Source organism: Moschus berezovskii, chromosome 21 (genome assembly GCF_049115385.1).
Source record: "Moschus berezovskii isolate FMDL1 chromosome 21, NW_MosBer_1.0, whole genome shotgun sequence".
Classification (NCBI taxonomy): domain Eukaryota; kingdom Metazoa; phylum Chordata; class Mammalia; order Artiodactyla; family Moschidae; genus Moschus; species Moschus berezovskii.
Window position 1 is genome coordinate 42,598,337 of NC_142480.1, and position 18,173 is coordinate 42,616,509.

The window sequence follows — 18,173 nt, forward strand, 5'->3', positions numbered from 1 at the left end:
CTGTTGTAGCTGCTGCGGCTGCTAAGTCACTTCAGTCGTGTCTGACTCTGTGCGACCCCATAGACGGCAGCCCACCAGGCTCCCCCGTCCCTGGGATTCTCCAGGCAAGAATACTGGAGTGGGGTGCCATTTCCTTTTCCAACTGTCATAGCTGCACACAGGCAAGAACTTTCCTTTCTTTTCAGAGAGTGTCCTTGCAGCTTCTCATCATACCTAACAGTGAGGCTTGTCATTACCATTGGGAAGTGATTACTAACAGAATTAACATGAATGTACTTTTTTATTTCAGAAATTCCACTACAGAAACCTTCTACTTGGCGAACATGATGTGCCTTTAACGTGTATTGAGCAAATAGTCACACGTATGTATTATTCTTCACTCAGTTGCTGAATTCTCACTTGAAGAATTATATCCCTCAAGTACTTTGGTTTGAATTTTGTTTCTGTAGGTTTTGTCCTTTTTTATTTTTATTTTTTGAGTCCCAGGAAAATTAATGAAAAAGTAATCAGTAAATTATTTTAAATAGAGATATAAAATATATGGCTTTTTGCTACTGCTATTGCTGCTAAGTCACTTCAGTCGTATCCGACTCTGTGCGACCCCATAGACGTAAGCCCACCAGGCTCCCCCGTCCCTGGGATTCTCCAGGCAAGAACACTGGAGTGGGTTGCCATTTCCTTCTCCAATGTGTGAAAGTGAAAAGTGAAAGTGAAGTCGCTCAGTCATGTCCGACCCTTAGCGACCCCATGGGCTACAACCTACCAGGCTCCTCCATCCATGGGATTTTCTAGGCAATAGTACTGGAGTGGCTTGCCATTGCCTTCTCTAATATGGCTTTTTATATTTTCTGGTATTTGTCCTTCTTTTAATTAAAACTTTAATCATTAAGTATAGATGGTAGTGATTTTTTGTAAAGAGATATCTTTGGTATCATCAGAAGCAGGGTTAAAACTGACCCCCCAAAGTTCTCAGACTCACATTTGAATAGGAAAGATTCCAGAGAAGCAGTACCCAAGTGGTGGGCGATGTTCCAGTTGTTCTCAGCAAGAGTTTGTTAAAGTATACTAAAGAGTAAGTATCAAGAAAGAAATTTTTTTCCTTTTCAGTAAATGACCACAAGAGGAAGCAGAAAGTCCTGGGTCCAAACCAGAAGCTGAAATTCAATCCAACAGAGTTAATTATTTACTGTAAAGATTTCAGAATTGTCAGATTTCGCTTTGATGAATCCGGTCCTGAAAGCGCCAAAAAGGTAATCCTGTTAAGTTCTGTCACAGCTTTTGCACTGTGTTCACCAGTTGCAGTTCCTTATGGAATTTCTCATTTCTCAGCTGCTCAGTTTTTTGTTTGTTTTTTTTTTTTAGGAGAAGTTATTAGAAGTCTCCTTATGTAAAGTGAAAGTCAGGAATGTTTCTAGAACTATTTTCTTGGGCTAGTTTATGGCTACTTTAAGCTATTCTAAATAATTTTTTTTTTATCAACTTCTACAATACAAAAAACTATCATGTACCTTTTACATTAAGATCATTACCAGCTGGTTTTTTTCTCGTTAAAAAGATTGGAAAGATGATGCTATATTGTAATTGAGGTTTGGTAAGACTTAATTCAGAACCTCAGAGCTTTATTATCAAACTAAAAGCTCGACTGAGGTTACATAAGGTTAGGTAAATATGTAGTTGTAAGAGGGGTCTAATAAATATTAGAACAATAAAGAAATTTTAATGAATTAATTTAAATGATATTCCACAGGGGCAACTAAAAGCTAAGGGCTTTTTAATTGCCTTGTTTTTCCCCTGCCTTACAGGAAATGTTTACTGCAAACTCATGGAGTGAGATTCAAGGGCAGAAATTCCTTCTTTGAGTCCATATTTTGGCTTTAGTAGAGGAGTGAAGCTGTTCCTAAGCAACCTCCCACCCCGGCTAGTTTGTGGTGCAGCAAGTGCAGAGTCTACTAACAGAATCTCCCAGGGAGCCTTGCTCTCGTGTATTGGGAATAGAGGAGCGATGAGGGAGTTTGGGGCCACGAGAAATGGGTACATTTGTTCTCCATGGTCAGTAAACTTACTGCAGTTAATTTTCTGTTGATATTAGTAAGGCTATCGGAAAAATCTTATGGCAGCTGTCTTCATGTACTTTGGTGGGGAGGTGATAAGTTTATTTTTAGAACCAGAGTCAACAGTTTCTTTACAGGAGGGCAAACATGAAATGAATATCTGAAGATGCCTGGCCATTGCAGCTCGATTAGGTAGCAGAAGTAGTGGTGGGTCTGTTGCTGACCAGTTTTCAGAGAGAGTGTGTTAAGACCATCTTTCTGCATGTTGCAGGATGAGAAATTCAGCCAGATAACTTTTATGACTGCTGTTAGCCATTCAGTTCTGCAGTTTGTGATTTTGGCATTTTACTAGTTTGAGGTAGCTGTTCTTATGTAGAAAGACTTCAGAATTAATTAGGTGGTAGATTGCATATAAAATAGTTGAACCAAGTTAATTTTTAAAATTCCTCTATAGTTGTTTAACCAAAGCACCAGGAATCTGCTTATGGAAACATTACCTTCAGGGTATATAGCATGTTGAGAATAGGGACACCATTGGAACTGAGGGAATGGAGTTACAACAGGATTTTTTTTTTAAGTAAGAAATTGATACAGTGGCCCAACAGTCTTCCAGGAAGTTTACGTTTCTCCCATCCTCTGTTCTGTGTTTCAGATGACACTGTGTCAGTCACTGAAAATCATAATTATCTGACTCCTTCTTGCACCACCTAGGATACTTGTTGCTAAGTATAATTGAGGCAGTAAAGCGTGAACAAATGAAAATTAAATTTAACAGTACAAAGTAGAAGCGTGAAAGATGTTTCCACATAAATGATTAATTTCCAAATGAATGAAACAGAAATTCAGAATATCCCTTATCTGTTGTTGCTGCTTGCAAGTGCTTCAGGGGCCTCACTGAACCATCTACACAAAACTGGCCAGGCAGCTCCAGTTTTTTATGTCCTTTCTGCGGACCAGATTGCTGGCAAAAATCCTTTCCCCACTGTCTTAAAATATAAAAAGCAGTTACCTCACACCCAAAAGAAATACTGTTTTTGTCTTTGTATAATCATAAGGGGGCAAATACAGGAAAGAAACATAGGCATTAAGGATATAAATGGAGGGACTTCCCTAGCAGTCCAGTGGTTAAGACTCCGCGCTTCCATTGCAAGGGACTCAGGTTCATCCCTGGTCAGGGACTCACATGCTGTGTGGTACGGCCAGAAAAAAAGAATACAAGTGAATAATTTTTTCCCTGATTTACATATCTTCAAACACAGGTTAAATCATGTATGGCTGCCAAAGCTTAATGTCTTCATGAATTTAAAACAAAAATTCTAGTATACTCTTATTTCATGTGAAAATTTTCATTTGAAACTAGGTCACAGTTGGGAAGTCACAGCTTGATTCTACCTCCTGGAAACTTTGAATACCGTTTTCTCTGGAAGTAGTCTGATTTTTGTAAATTGTTTTAAAATGACCAGATGCGTGTTCACAGTTCTCTGATGTGTGAACCATTGATAATTTTTGGAAGTACAGCAGTTATATTCCTATTTGAATTACAAAATCTTGAAATGTTAAATTGGTTCACATATTGTTAAATATTGCTCCAAAGCTTTCTGGTAGTCTATTTTGTTATTGCCTAAATATCAATCAATAGTACTATAAAAAATTACAATTTCCTACAATAGCCAGGTCAAATGAACTATTTCAGAAGCAGTTTTCAAAGGTGTAGAGTTTTTCTGAAATTTTTTTAATGCTTAGAGAGTACATTAGATTGGAATAATTGTACATGAAAATGAGACCTACTTTTTTAAGTCTCTTATTACACTTAGTGATAGAACCTAGGAACATGGACATAGGCATTTTAGGTAGTGTGTGTGGAAAGGCTGAAGGAAGAGGACTCCTGGCTTTCCTGCTCTTCTCAGAGTGTCCTGCAGTGACAGTGGGAGTATAATACAGTTGTGTGTGCCTTTGTCTGGGTTCCCAAAGGTAGCCCGGACTGAGGTTACCTGAGCGGAGTCATCGCATTTGTGGTTACACTGCTGATCAACAGCTTAGGTCCGGCTGTGTCTCCTTCCCCCAGAATCAACTGTAGAGCAGGAGATTAAACTGAGTCGGTGTCACAGTATTTTTGTAGTCTTCTTTAAATGTGAATGCTTTTAAAGGCTTGTTTCCTAACCTTTGTAAATGTGATGTTGTGCTATTTTTAAGGGCTTTTTAGAAATGGGCTGCGCTGGGTTTTGCCTAGCAGATAGGCTTGGTGGCCATAAAAAACATTTTCCATCATCAGTGATCTGTGGATTTCTTTTGTGTAAACACGACCCCTGACTGCTTTCTAAAGGTCTCAGAGAAAGTGATGACTAGTATGATGGGCTTGGAGTACTTCCTGACTACATTAGAACTCATTCTGTAAACTGGTATTTTCAGTTCAGCTGTTCTGAAGTGCAGAGCGCCCCCAGAAAGTACTAAGGAGATGGCAGAAGTGCAGAGTTTCCTGGGCTTCCTCAGATGTGCACGGAGGCCTTGCCTGGTCTTCTCTTCTAAAGAACTAACGTGCTCTCTCCTTCCCTCACATCCTCTTCCCTGCTTATTTTGTAGCACTCACACTTGTCTCTTTTACTATAGACTTTCCTGTTGATCAGCTTCAGTGTCTGTCTTCCCCACTAGAATGTAAGCTCAGGGTGAGCACAGGGTTTGTGTGTGTTTTGTTCATTCTGAGTCTCCAGGGCTTAGGACAGATGGCTGCTCCAAAAGTACCTGTTGAAGGGAGGAGACATGGTGTCTGCCCTGGAAGAATTGAACTTCCCTGTAGAAGTAAAACAGAGAACCCGGTATCCTCCTCCTGATCCATGCTCGTGACTAGTATGTGAAGCCCTGGAAAGGACCGCTCCACAAGCTCAGCTAACTGCAGAGCACTGACCAGAGATGACAGCTTCAGAGAAAGAGTGGTTGGTTGATCACTGGGGAAGGGCTTCTTGAACAGAGTGTGGAGAAGGAGGTGGCTGGGACTGAGTCAGATGGACCATATTCAGACAGGTGCTTCCACACCAGAGACTGCTGAGGGATGGGGTGGGGGGTGGGGGTAGGCACAGGAGGGCTGGTAGAGCCTGCCTGATGGAGGAGATTTAATTCAGCCTGCAGGTATCTGGTAACTGCAGCAGATAATCCAGAGAACAGAGTTGTTTCTCAAAGTTCATCTTTAGAAGAGAATCCTTAAGTGTTATTATTTTTTTTAGAATATACGGAAGCCCACAGAGATGCCATAAGGCATTTATGGCTTAAGACTGTGGCTCTGATAGTGCTGCAAAATGGGATGAAAATGAAAAAAGAATCTTGAGAAAAGTGCAACCAAGCTTATAAACTAATAAACATGGTGCCCAGAGGAGTAGGAAGTGACAAGGACTTTTTCAAGGTGTAGATTCTGTAGTTTGCTCCTAGAAGAAGTGTTCTAAGGACTGGTGAGCAGGCAGGGGATGGAAATGCAGGTCACTGTCTCCTAAACTTCCCAAATGGGATGGACTCTCAGAGAAGGCTCTCCCACAGTTAAGAATAGCAAGGTATTTTGTAAGTTTCAAGGAGCCATTATTGTCATCGTTTTTTGTCAAAACTGAAACTAATGATAACCTAGTTTTATGTTTTAATTTAGTAAGATAGGAGGCATTTATTCTGTAGAAGGCTTCTACAATATATCTCTAACAACTGACACATACTTAGCAGTGAATAGAATCTGCATCAGCCCACGGCAGACATGGCTAATTTGAAAAGGACTAACAATTAACTAAACTTCTTGCTTGCTCAGTGTCAAAAGCATATCATTCTGGCTTAATGCTTTTTCTTCTAAAGGATAACTTTTTAAGCACGATGGTCTGTTGTTCTCTCCTTGCATCTGTCTTCATTTTCCTCTGTCTGCTCATGTGGGATTGTTTTCTCCCGTCTCCTGTCATCTAGTCCAGAGCTCGGTAAGCATGGAGTACCATCCTTCAGTCCAGCAGCAATTGAGGTTGATCGCAGCCATATCCCCCGTGTGCAGCTGCTCCTGAGGCTGGGCATGTGCTCAAGTCACCCATCCTCAGTGCGGCCTCGGTTTCATCTTCATGGTTCACATGCCCAGACTGAGGCTCCAGGCAATGCTTTGACTTCACACAGATTCCTGGCAGGTGCATGGTGGGGCTGGGATTCAAGCCCTGATCATTGGGAAAAGACCATGCTTTTCCCAGCACAGCAGAATCTCAACCATTTTACTTAAACAGTTTGTTTGTTTTTTTATGTATCTCTTTTAACCACCCATGAACTTTTGGGTTTCTTACTAATTTTTACTTTTTGTAAGAAAAAAATTGTAGCTTTTCTGTTTTTAGATTTTTCTAAAGTCTAAAATGAGGTATGAACATTAAAAGAGCATCCCTTATACTGAGCCTTCCGAATTGCTGGTATTAAATAATTATCATCCTTAAAAAATGAAAATTTCTCTCTTTTTTTTTTTTTAGGAGTGGATATGTCATTGCCTTTTTTGAGAATGCTTCATTTACTTTCTAAGTTTTGTTTATCTGAGTAAAATTATTTCCCTGTTAAAATTCAGCTCAGCAAACACATACTGAACACTTAGCGTGTAGTCACTAAAGATTGAACAGTGTCTGGGGGCACAGCAGTGAATGAGGTCCCGGGCCTGAGAGAGCCCATTCCAGCTCTGGGTCAGCAGGAAAACATGGAAACAAGTGTCCATAGACCCTGCCCCAGATGATGCTCCCCACACCCAAGGCCTCGTTGTACGTTTCATTTAACCACATGTGTTGAAATCAATTCTAAATGTAGAATTTTTCCTAGGTATGCCTTGCAATAGCTCATTATTCCCAGCCAACAGACCTCCAGCTACTCTTTGCATTTGAATATGTTGGGAAAAAATACCACAATTCAGGTAAATATGAAAATATTAACTACTGTGACTAACTTTACATTGTCTTAAATTTTATTCTTATGTTTTATGAGAAGCCTCCAAGTACCTGAGCCTTAATGATTATTGAATTATTACCTTCATAACTATTAGAGAATTAAGCACTCTGTACTAAAAGAGATAATATTTGTCAGATTATTTCCTTTAAAAGTGAAGAACCTATAAGCAACTGTAACGAAAGGCTTATGGGAAGTGTGTCAAGTGTTTTACCTGCAGTCAGTGGCTTGTATTTTATGATGAAGGAAGATAACTCTCCCTCTCAGCCATTAATTGGTAGCTTGAGTTAAAGTAATCTTACCTTTTAAGAAAACTGGAGGAAATTAAAAGACATCTGAAATTCATAATCTTTTTTGGAAAGGTGTGATTTCATGCAAAAGCTGAAGTGGCTGAACTCTTTAATGGACTTCATTAAGTCAAAATATTGACTTTATAATTATGAATAAGATTCATGAAAGGAAGATGAGCATTCATCTGAAGGACAAAAAAAAGTGTATTTTTAAACCATTTTTACAAAAGTGAATAGTTCTGTTCACATAGATGTCAGTGATGACACCACCAGAGAAAATTGCAAGTGATCATATAATTCTGAGTTCTTTTATATACAAATGTAATTTTGAACAACCGGTTTCCTTTTTTTAACCTCATAAAAGGCTAGAGGAAAATCAATGAGGTCATGTGTCACTTCGCCCCCTTGTAGGTTAGTGACCACCTGTCTGTTGCTTGCTGAGTCTCATGCTTGCCCTGTCTTTAAGGGAACAGGATGACTCAGCTGCATGTTTGTAGTGAAAGGTCCCTTCACCCAGCCAGCATGGTCCTGATGGGGAGCTTGTAAGTTACTAATTTTACTGGCCTTTTACATTTTGTTAGAACATGTATAGTCATCTAAGTAATGTTTGTAATGAAAGTGTATTCCAGTATCATTATGTTGTAAGTGCGTTAAGACGCAGGCACAGCACATAACACGTAACGCCCGCATGTGGCGTCAGTGCACGTCACTGCTTCAGACGATGCTGCTAAACACTGCAGAGGCGACCGGTGGAAGTCACAGCTTTTGTCTTATGGTGCTAGAAGAAATCGGATAACAAAATGTTTGTAACTTAATTTTTCGTATCAAAATATAACTGTTTGTAACTTAGGCTTGAACAATACAAATAATTTTTTCATTTAACATAAAGAAAATCCACTTATTGTCTGAAGATGAGGTGCTGTAAGTCTGCACTCGGAGGTGGACAGATGGACCTCTGGCACATCATCAGGCTGCAGATGCGATCCTCAGGGTTATCCCCAATCACACTCTCACCTCTCCTAGGAGGGCCTTTGATTCCCACTGTTCATGATACAGACCAGCTGCCTTTTTTCTGGTAGGAATGAGTCCAGGGTAGAGACCTGCAAGTTCTGCACAGTGTGATGCCTGGAACTCAGCCAGGACAGTGAACTATCTGATGCATTTGGTGACCCGAGGCCTGATTCCCTGACTGCTCACGGTTGTCTCCATCTACTCCTTGTGGGCATCTCTGGGATGTTAATATTTTAAATAGTTTATTCAGTCCATAGCCCTCTACCACTGGGTTTCCTTATTTCCGTCCATCACTTCTGTATTTTCTCACTTGTAGCTTGTCAAGAAAGTAATGATTGACGATTAACATGTAAACTATCTAGGAGCACTTTATATTGCATCCTTCAAACTCCTCCTCAGCAGGCACTTCGTACACATAGTGCTCAGCCAGAGTTCTGGAAAGTTCCTCGTAGGGTAACATCCTTTCATACCCTCCCTGCTGTTGCAGAAGGTACACTGCATCTGTAAAATCAAAGGAGGCCTGAAATTTCCACACACTGCAGTCAGAATCTATTGAACTGTGAGTGGAAGACCCAGTAATCCACCCTTGACTTTCAGGATGACACCTTGATTCAGCAGCTGGATTAAAGAAGCTCTTACTACATACAGGCAGGCAGGCAACAAAGCTGTTCTCACAACTGGGACAAGCAGCAGGAGGATGTGCCCAGCAGTTATCTAAGAGCCTTTTAGCTGGTCTTAGTCGTCCTGAGGTTTTCTCTTGTGTTCAGCATCACTTGAATACTTCTGGGAGGATCGTGATATTTGGGAAGATGCCTAGCACCTGCAGGGTGGGACATCTCTTGGGACAACCCCCACGCTGACACCGCGGGAGGTGTAGGCACAAACAGGAACAATAGTTCTGTTTTTCCTCTTTTAACCTGAAAGCAACCACGAGGATGCTATTTTCACCAGTCAGTGTATTATTGGACAAATAACGTCCAAAAGATACAGGTCCATCTTTGTTATGAAATTGACAAGAGGTCAGATTGTGCTTCTGGACTAAAGAGTGAAAACCTCAGGTTCCTGGCAGGCCCAGGGTCAGCAGCTCCACCCTGTGGTAGACCCCTGCTTACAGATGAACCAACAAGATGTCTGGGTGCAGTGTAAACTCTGCAGGAAAGTCATGTTTTCAGTGACGTCGTTTTGTTTTGCAGTCTTATCCTCCTTTTGTAAGCACTGGATGTTCCTTTAGGTGCTTATTGGAAAACCACTTGCAGAGAACGAACTCTGTTCAAAACTGTAGAAAGTTTTAGTTTGTTGTTTGTTAGTTCTTCTAACAGTCTCATGTAGCTGTGAATGGTTGTGATTGGTGCTGTGTCTCTGCAGTAGGAATGCGTCAGCCTATACACCAGAATCCCTATTGGGAGAGCTTTTAAAAGACAGTAACACTGGCGCCACCCAGCCCATGAGGTCTGAATGTTGCATCCGAACCACTTTGTTGACTCAGCTCTCTGGAACTTCTTCATGATCACAGTTCTGTTCTTCCCTTCCTCGCCCTCTGTGTGACTCAGATTTCTGCAGTGTCATTGAAGTGATGGGCTTTGTTTTCCTGTGTTGACCACTTTATGGTCTTTACTGTTGCTTGAGGCATTCTGAATATGGAGGGGCTGGTTACATGGAAACTCTGTAGGGCTGGAGTCTGGGATAAGAACTGTGAACTGTGTCACAGGAGCTAGGGAAGGTCAGGATTGCTCCCTGTTCTGTCCCTGTCAGCTGGCTGAGGACGGATATCCTGAGACCTAAGTCAGCAACGTCAGGGCGGCTGGCTCTTCTAGAGGACCAGCCCAGTCAGCCTTCCCTGGGCACCCGTACACAGGCATGGGCTTCGGGCCTTGGGACTTCGTGGAAAGCGTAAAAATTGCCAGACTCGCTTGTGACAGACTGAGTACCTGCTGCACATGCCATAATAAGCTCTTGCTGGAGAAGATGTCAAGTGTCCAAGAGCCCTGATCCTGGTGGCTGAGACGTGGACGGGTTCTGAACAGGCAGAAGCTGTGGAATAGCACACACTGCAAGACCCTGTAGGTGCCTTCGCTTCATGTTCAGGAAAAGCCATCTCTTCATCCTCTGAGCTTGAGATTTTATACATTTTTGCTAGGGGAGCAGTCTCATAAACAGTGTTCTCAGCCCAGCTTCCTAGTCTTTGACCTCAGGACACTGAGAAGCATGCAGTCCCGGCTCCCCACTAGGGCAGAGCTGCCAGAGTATTTACAGGCTCCTGACGAAAGTCCACGGTGTTCTTTCAGTTTCTCTGTGGTGTTGGTCTCTGTGTGGCGGGGATCTCTGTGCGGTGGTGGTAAAGGCAGCGTTTCTTTTCTTGGTTTGAATATAGATGATGTTTCCTGTTTGTTTCTGATAAATAGCCTTTATCAAGTTAAGGAAATTCCCTTTTTTTCCGAATTTGCTAAAAGTTGCTATTTTTTTATATCACGAGCACGTGTCGAACTCTGTCAAATGTTTTTCTGTTCTTGGAAGGGTTTTTCCCCCTTTAATTTGGTCATATGATGAAATTCTTAGGTTTTCTAATATTGACTAGCTTGCTGTGGGTTTCGGTGTTTCGGAACAGTGTGTAAAGCGGGAATTGCCTGGGAGTTCCATGTAGGTTCTGAGTTCTAGAGCAATCATGGGTCCCAGGTTTCCCAGCATGTTCCTGTGGCTGTCACTCTTAAGAGCAGGTGCTGAGACGGAGCAGCGTGCCAGGATGTGGGCTCAGAAGGAGCATTTTAACTTTTAACAAGCTCTGTTAGAATCATAATCATCATAATTCTGGTGCCACTTAAAGGATAAAATCCAAAATTCCTAGCCTGGCGCCTGAGACCTTTCCTGATCTAGAGTCATGAGTGCTGTCCAGTGGTGGCATGTCCTGTGTAAATTTCAGTTGAAATGTAAAGAGTGTGTGTGGCTGGTGCTTGCCCTTTGGTCCAGCACACCTGTGCGTCTGGGCATTCCCCAGCCTCCCTGCCACCACCTGTGGCACCCTTACTGCGCTTAAGGTAGTTCACTACTCAGTGGTGTACAAATCAGCCACATTTCTTAAGTCCAGCTCTGCCCAGCACACCCTGCTCCTTCTCATCAGCCACTGGGCAGCGCTTGCTTTGACTGGTTCCTTAGGACTGCTCAGAGCATCTCGGGTCAGAAGCCTTCCTGCCCCACACAGCCTGTGGCCCCAGCAACAGCGCAGGGCTTCCTGCTCCTCATAGCTCACGTCCACCCAGTGCAGAAGTAGGGGTAAAATCTTACTCGTTTGTCCATTTTCAGGCCTTAGCCTGTGGTCAGGTCTCAGAAAATATACAGCAGGTTTAGTAAGTAGTCCATGGGAATGGGCGTGTTGTGTTCACCGGATGGAGAAGGGTCTTCACAACTACAGGGGGATGGGAGTTGGAGAGCACTGGGCAACAAGGGTCAGGGCAGGCCTGCGAGGGCACTTCAGGAGAATGCAGTTGGAGATGTTGGGGCAAGGGCAGCATCCTGAAAGCCTGTTTCTCAGTAAGCGTGTCTTGTGGCAGCAGTTGGCTGGGCTGAGTGCAGCTCAAGTAGGGAGATCCCAGACTGAGAGGGGTGCCCTCTGTCACCCAGATTGGACCCTTCTTTCCCTCTGAGGCCCTCCTGAGGCCGTGCACATGCTCCTGGCAGGTCACAGCACCTCTCAAGTGAAAAGTTTGCTTGCTTGGGAAGGTCAGGTCCTGGCCTCTGTAACCCTCCATCGCACCAGCCCTCTCGTGGGGTGTGAGGAGTCCACGTGAGCTTATCATCAGAGGAAAGCTGAGTGGAGACCACGAGTGCCACAGTGAGTCACAGTAGGAAAGGGCTGAGAAGTCACGAGTGGAGATGAAGGTCCGGACGGCTCAGGAGTGCAGGCACTGGTGGATGCATTCATTTCTTTGGCAAAACCAGCAGTGACTTGGGTTCCTGCTTCACCTTGGGGCAACGGGTCAAGAGTGACCACAAACAGCTGAAAGTTGAGGAGAAGATGAGTGGAGAGGAAATGTGGGAGCAGCATCATTCATACCCTGAGAAGGTAGTCAGTGAATGTAACGGGCAGTGTGTGATGTAGAGTGAGAGTGGTCCAGGTGGCCATGTGAGAGCCTTCTCTAGTGCCAGAAGGTGCTGCAGGCAGAGCCAGTGGATGGACAGGGCATGGAGGTGCTGCAGGAGTGGACGCGGGGGCTGTCCTGAGAGAGAAGGGGGCTGCCTCTTGGCCAGGACAGGTGAGGACAGGCCGGGACAGGTGAGGTGGCCTTGGAGAGACTGGAGACAAACAGGGATGCTACATCGCAGTGTATTGGCAAGAGGAGGCAGGAGAGAGGATTCAGAGCAGGCTTAATACTGTTGCTTTTTCTTGTAGCCAGCAAAGCTAATGGAGTACCCTTGGGAGCTGGGGGCGGCAGCAGCCAGAAGACGCCACTGTTCGAGACGTACTCAGACTGGGACAGGGAGGTGAAGAGGACGGGCGCCTCAGGCTGGAGGGTCTGCTCCATCAACGAGGGCTACATGATCTCCACGTGGTGAGTTCACTCTGGCAGGGTGCTCACTGCCGGGGCGCTTTTAGGGGTAGTTGTCAGACTCTGCCATCATTGGGAACTCGGTGGGAAACAGACCAGAGGGAGAGAGGAGGAGTTGATGCTTCTCGGTAGACTTGAGGGTCGGGTGGGGTTGGTGTGACTGGTGTTTCCTACCCCATAGCCTGTTGACAGGACCAGGGTGGATTTTGGTTTTTTTTTAGAAATTGTATCCATGTTTGCTGAATAGTCATTCTAGACGATATTTCCAGTGCTTCCTTTGGACTCCTCCTCTGCTGTAATACAGCTTTTGGGGTCACTGACCGCGTCGCTTCTGTCTTCCACTGTGTCTAGGCTCCTCAGTGTACCCACAGTGCTCACCAGGTGGGGAGCACGTTAGTTAAAGTGGGGTCTGCAGAGCACGCTTGTCCCACTGGAAGCCAGGCTCCCACGTCATGCTTTGTGTTTTCATCTGCAGCCTTCCAGAGTACTTTGTGGTGCCGAGCTCGCTAGCAGATCAAGACCTGAAAGTCTTCTCCCATTCCTTTGTTGGAAGACGGATGCCAGTAAGTGAGGCCTGCTGGGTCTCTCAAATACTGTGTTCCACTTTCTAGCCGGTTAAGTAAAGACCCTGCTTCTCTCCTAGTTCTGGTGCTGGAGCCACTCAAACGGCAGTGCCCTCGTGCGCACGGCCCTCATAAGAGACGTGCTGCAGCAGAGGAAGATCGAGCAGAGGTGAGTGGGCCACCACCCTCGGAGATTGGGGTATCTTTGTCATTCCAGCTAGAGAGTCAGAAAGCACCATGTACTTCATACAAGCATTACCACTGTGGAGAGGATGTGAGCGTATTAAAATTAACTCTCAAGTTATACTAAACGTAGTTTAGTTCTTTGGCATACAAGGATCTTATGTTGCTGACATCTTGCTGTAGTGTTACCTCTGAAGAACTTTCAGAGTGCAGTGATTCCCGGTCAAGACACTGCAGAATGAATCAGGTTTTTGTTATAGTTCACTGTGTCCTGCCTGGGTTTATCAAGTCATACCAACTAAGACGATGGCATAGTTAGCTCATAGTAGGTGTTCAAAACATATATATTGAATAAAAGAATGAATAGTGACTCAAAGGTTTTGTCTTTATTAGGATTTGTAATGCAATAACTAAAAGTCATCCACAGAGAAATGATGTCTACAAGTCAGATTTGGACAAGACCTTACCCAACATCCAAGATATTCAGGTGGCTTTTGTAAAACTTAAACAACTGTGTGTTAATGGTAATTTTATTTTTATTATATATATACATATGTAAACAATGACTGGGTGATTTTATGAGGCATTGTACAAGGCATGTCAGGAAAAATGACATTACTTAAAAATTTAGAAATAGTTAATAAGTAGAGGCTCATTGAGTTATCTGTACAAATTATTATTATATGAGAATGTTAGAAGCTCTTAGAAAATGAAATTTAAGCTGCGTTTAGTTGTGTCTGCTAGTAGAAGTGGGCGACCTCACAAACAAACTAAGATCCTAATATGCTGAGTTATGTTTTGAGCCACATGAGAATGTGTGCAGCCTCAGAGTTCCTGTATGTTTGCTGGAGCACATGCTCACGGGGTATTCGATCTGCCCCTGGATGGCTGACTCACAGGAAAGGGCCCTTGGTGTGACAGGTACGCAGAGAGCCCCTCGTCACTGGGCAGTGGAGAGGAAGCAGGACTGGAAAGTGAGCTGGGGTGGGGGCAGGGACGTGTGTTTGGAAACACAGCAACTGTATCTTTCAGCCTCCTGGTACTCGGGGTGGCTGGGGATGGGGTTTGTGAGGCGAGGGGCACCTTGAGACAAGCCAGGACAGGCCCTGCCAGGAAGCTGCCCCCTTCCCTGCAGGGGTTGCCACCAAGGCCATGTCAGCCAGGCACTGGCAACAGGGAGGGGTGGGAGGCAGGGAGGGCCAGGCCTGTGGTGGGGAGGCTGGGGAGGGAAGGCCAGAGTCAGGGAAGGCCAGGGTCAGCCGCTCTAGGAGGCAGAGGTGGTCAGAGTCTCCGAGATTTCCCCAGAAGAACCAGAGAGGAGACAGTGGCCTGGGGAGTGCTTGGTTCCATTCCTTATAGAACTGTAGTGCAACTTCTTAAATGTTTTTATTATTAAATGCAAATGCATTACACTTCTTGAAGCCAACTTTAAGTATTAGAAACTGTGATGTATCATATAACTCTCAATTTGATCATGTTAAGAAGCCCGGAAGTGTTATATTGAATATATATACGAGTATATAGAATTATATATGTAATTATATTAATTGCAGAACCGTTTGAAGAAACTGAAGAGAAATGGCTATCTTCACTGGAGAATACACGGTGGTTGGAATATGTAAGGTTTGTACAGCTGCTTTCTTTTTCTCCTAACTCTTTATTTTGAAATAATTATATATCCGCAGGAGGTGCAAAAATATTACAAAGCCATGCACTCCTCACCTGCTTCCCAGTGGTAACAGCTCACACAACTGGATGATGGTTGTGGAGCCGAGAAGCTGACAGTGGTGTCAGCTAGGCCCTGTTCAGCATTTATAATCAGGTGTTCTCATGTGTTTCTGTGTGGTGTCATCACATTTATAGACCCATGTGACCACCAACAGAGTCAGGATGCAGACCGCCCCATCACTGCATCTCCCGCCTGCCACCTCTGGAGGGCTGGCTGCGCCCCCATCCCCTACAACTCCACCCCTGCCCCCTGGGAGCCACTCATCTCTTCTTCATCTCTGTAGTTGGGTGATTTCAAGGTCATGTAGATCAGCAAAGGTTAATGAATTTCCCTGATATAAAAACCAAACTATATTCATATAAATACTGAAGAAACTCAGAAAGGTTACAGAGACTACAAATGGGTATGGTGAGAGATTAGATTTGCTTGACTTAAAGTATTTTAAACAATATATCTGTAGTGGAAGTTTGGTTTTTAACATTGTGTTTCCCTTTCTGTTTCCAGGGCATTTCTTAAACATGCAGCAGAACTCGTGTACGTGCTAGAGAGCAAGCGTCTGTCTGTAGTGCTGCAAGGTAACCACTCCTGACCACCATGGTCTCTGGGCCACAGTATCTTGGGTGCTGTAGCTTTAGGGTACACTTTAAAATTAAGACGTGTAAGTCTTCCAACCTTGTTACCAAAATTGTGTTGGTTATTCTAGATACTTTGCATTTCTGTGTAACTTTTAGGATCAGCAAAAAGCCTACTGGGTTTTGAATAGGACTATGTTGAACCAGAGACTGGGGATAATACTGTCTTAACGTGGAATCTACCAATCCATGAAATGAATGTCTCTCCATTTATTTGGGTTTTCTCTCATGTCATATCAGCTTTATAGTTTTTAGTGTAGAACCTTTGCACTTAATTTTGTTAAATCTGTGTTTTATTTTTGATGCTGTTGTGAATAGCTGCTTTTTTTATTTCATTTTCAGATGTATTATGTACTCATTGTGTATAAAATTCCTGCAACCTTACTAAACTCATTCATTAGTTTTAGTAGTTGTTTATGGATTCTTCAGGGGTTTTATTTTACATATGGACACTCATTGTCTGCAAATACAGTTATTGCTTGTTCCTCTCCAGTTTGAAATGCCTTGGATTTCTCTCTCTTGCCTGACTTCCCTGTGCAGAGCTTCCCAGACAATATTCAGTAGAAGTGACAGAATAGACATCCTTGTCCTGTTGCCTATGTTAGGAGGAAAGTGTCCAGGATTTCACTGGCAAGAGTGATGTTAGTTGTAGGTTTTTGTGGATTCCACTTGTCAGGTTGAAATTCCCTTCTCTTCTTAGATTGCTGAGAGTTTTTATCCAGAGTAAACGTTGAATTTTAATCAGACAGATGCCTTTTATATATCTAATGAGATGATCATGTGATTTTTGTCCTTTATTTTTTATGGTGTGTTACTTTGTCAGGTGTTAAACCAACCTTGCATTTCTAGGATAAATTCTTGCATTCCTGAGATAATTTGGTTTGTTTATACTTTGTTGATGACATTACATATAATGGATACTATATGATAGTTTTCTTCTGATTTTTGTGGCTGGCTTTGGTATCAGAGTATTCCTGGTCTTATTATTAAAGGACATCAGGTATGAAAGATGGGAGGGAAGCATTTGCCACCTTGTCAGATGATGGTGGATAGTTCCGTTTCTCTCGTTCACCTCTGAGTCACCCGGTCGAGCTATCAGTGGAAAGACTGTGGGATATTTAATACTGTTGCCAAAACAGGAATAGAATGGACTCTTGGGGAGATTTCTACCACAGATCATTGAAATGTAAAAAGAGGGCGGGCTACACTTCTGATATCTAGAAAACATTCATGTGTAAAAGTCCATCTCTCCATTAAACCTGAGTGTAAATGATCCTTAGGTAATATTTAGAGTTGCTGGCCTGAATGAAATGTCCTAACACGGATGATCTCAAAGGCCACCGCGCACAGGACACTGAAGTGTATGCTCTACCTCCCCTTCCGTCCTTCTCTGAGCATTCTGCTGTGTACTGAGCGTTCTTTCCGTTTCACTGACAGAGGAGGAGGGAAGAGACCTGAGCTGCATCGTAGCCTCTCTGGTCCAAGTGATGCTGGACCCCTATTTCAGGACCATCACTGGGTTTCAGAGTCTGATACAGAAAGAGTGGGTCATGGCCGGATATCCGTTCCTGGACAGATGCAACCACCTGAAGAGATCGGAGAAGGAGGTAACAAAGCCTTCGTGCTTCTCATCAGCCCCTCAGCGCGCACAGGGTAAAACCCCGTCATCAGGGGGAGAGAGATTCTGTGCAGAAGGGGACAGGAGGCTTTTAAAATATTGCCTTCACTACATCCTAGCTGCTTAGTCCAAGACTGACCCATGGATTAGAGTTCAAGTTGAGGTGTTTATGAAGACTATCATAACTGTATGATAGGCGACACTCTAAAAAGTAATCTACTGAGTTTCTCTTAGTTGAAAACTGCTTGAAGAAATGCCATTAATATGGCAGGTCTTCCATAAGCAGACAATAGGCATGTTAGGTGTTTTGGAAAACCAGCTTTGGAGTATCATAGTTTCTTAAAATGGGGTACGTGTGTTAAGGGAGGGAGACTGGGGGGGCACATGTAAGAGCTGTGAGGCTGGCACGGCCTTGGGTCCTTGTGGGGCTGTGAGAGCCCTGCAGTGTCCCATGTCAGGGAGGCTCCTAAGAGCACTGCTGACTCGCTGTCCTGTGTAACAGTCCCTGCCATCTGAGGAAGCCCCAGCGGTGAATGCTTCCCGTGTTGACTCTGACTCATCAAGACACACTGGGTGGGTGCAGGGGCTGTTGCCAGCTGCTGCATTGAGGGTATGCCCCGGGACCCTGA

General features: G+C 43.8%; 1 protein-coding gene across 2 annotated transcripts in view; it reads left to right on the forward strand.

The window, feature by feature from the left end:
- MTMR10 (myotubularin related protein 10) overlaps positions 1 to 18,173 on the forward strand; it is a 38,392-nt gene that overhangs the window by 14,582 nt on the left and 5,637 nt on the right. For both annotated transcript variants that reach the window (XM_055417977.2, XM_088829574.1), the window contains exons 4-13: positions 290 to 362; positions 1,108 to 1,250; positions 6,855 to 6,945; positions 12,663 to 12,822; positions 13,295 to 13,382; positions 13,463 to 13,551; positions 13,959 to 14,089; positions 15,119 to 15,188; positions 15,799 to 15,869; positions 17,364 to 17,533. In XM_055417977.2, the coding sequence (XP_055273952.1) occupies positions 290 to 362; positions 1,108 to 1,250; positions 6,855 to 6,945; positions 12,663 to 12,822; positions 13,295 to 13,382; positions 13,463 to 13,551; positions 13,959 to 14,089; positions 15,119 to 15,188; positions 15,799 to 15,869; positions 17,364 to 17,533 (1,086 nt within the window). The remainder of the gene's footprint in view (positions 1 to 289; positions 363 to 1,107; positions 1,251 to 6,854; positions 6,946 to 12,662; positions 12,823 to 13,294; positions 13,383 to 13,462; positions 13,552 to 13,958; positions 14,090 to 15,118; positions 15,189 to 15,798; positions 15,870 to 17,363; positions 17,534 to 18,173) is intronic.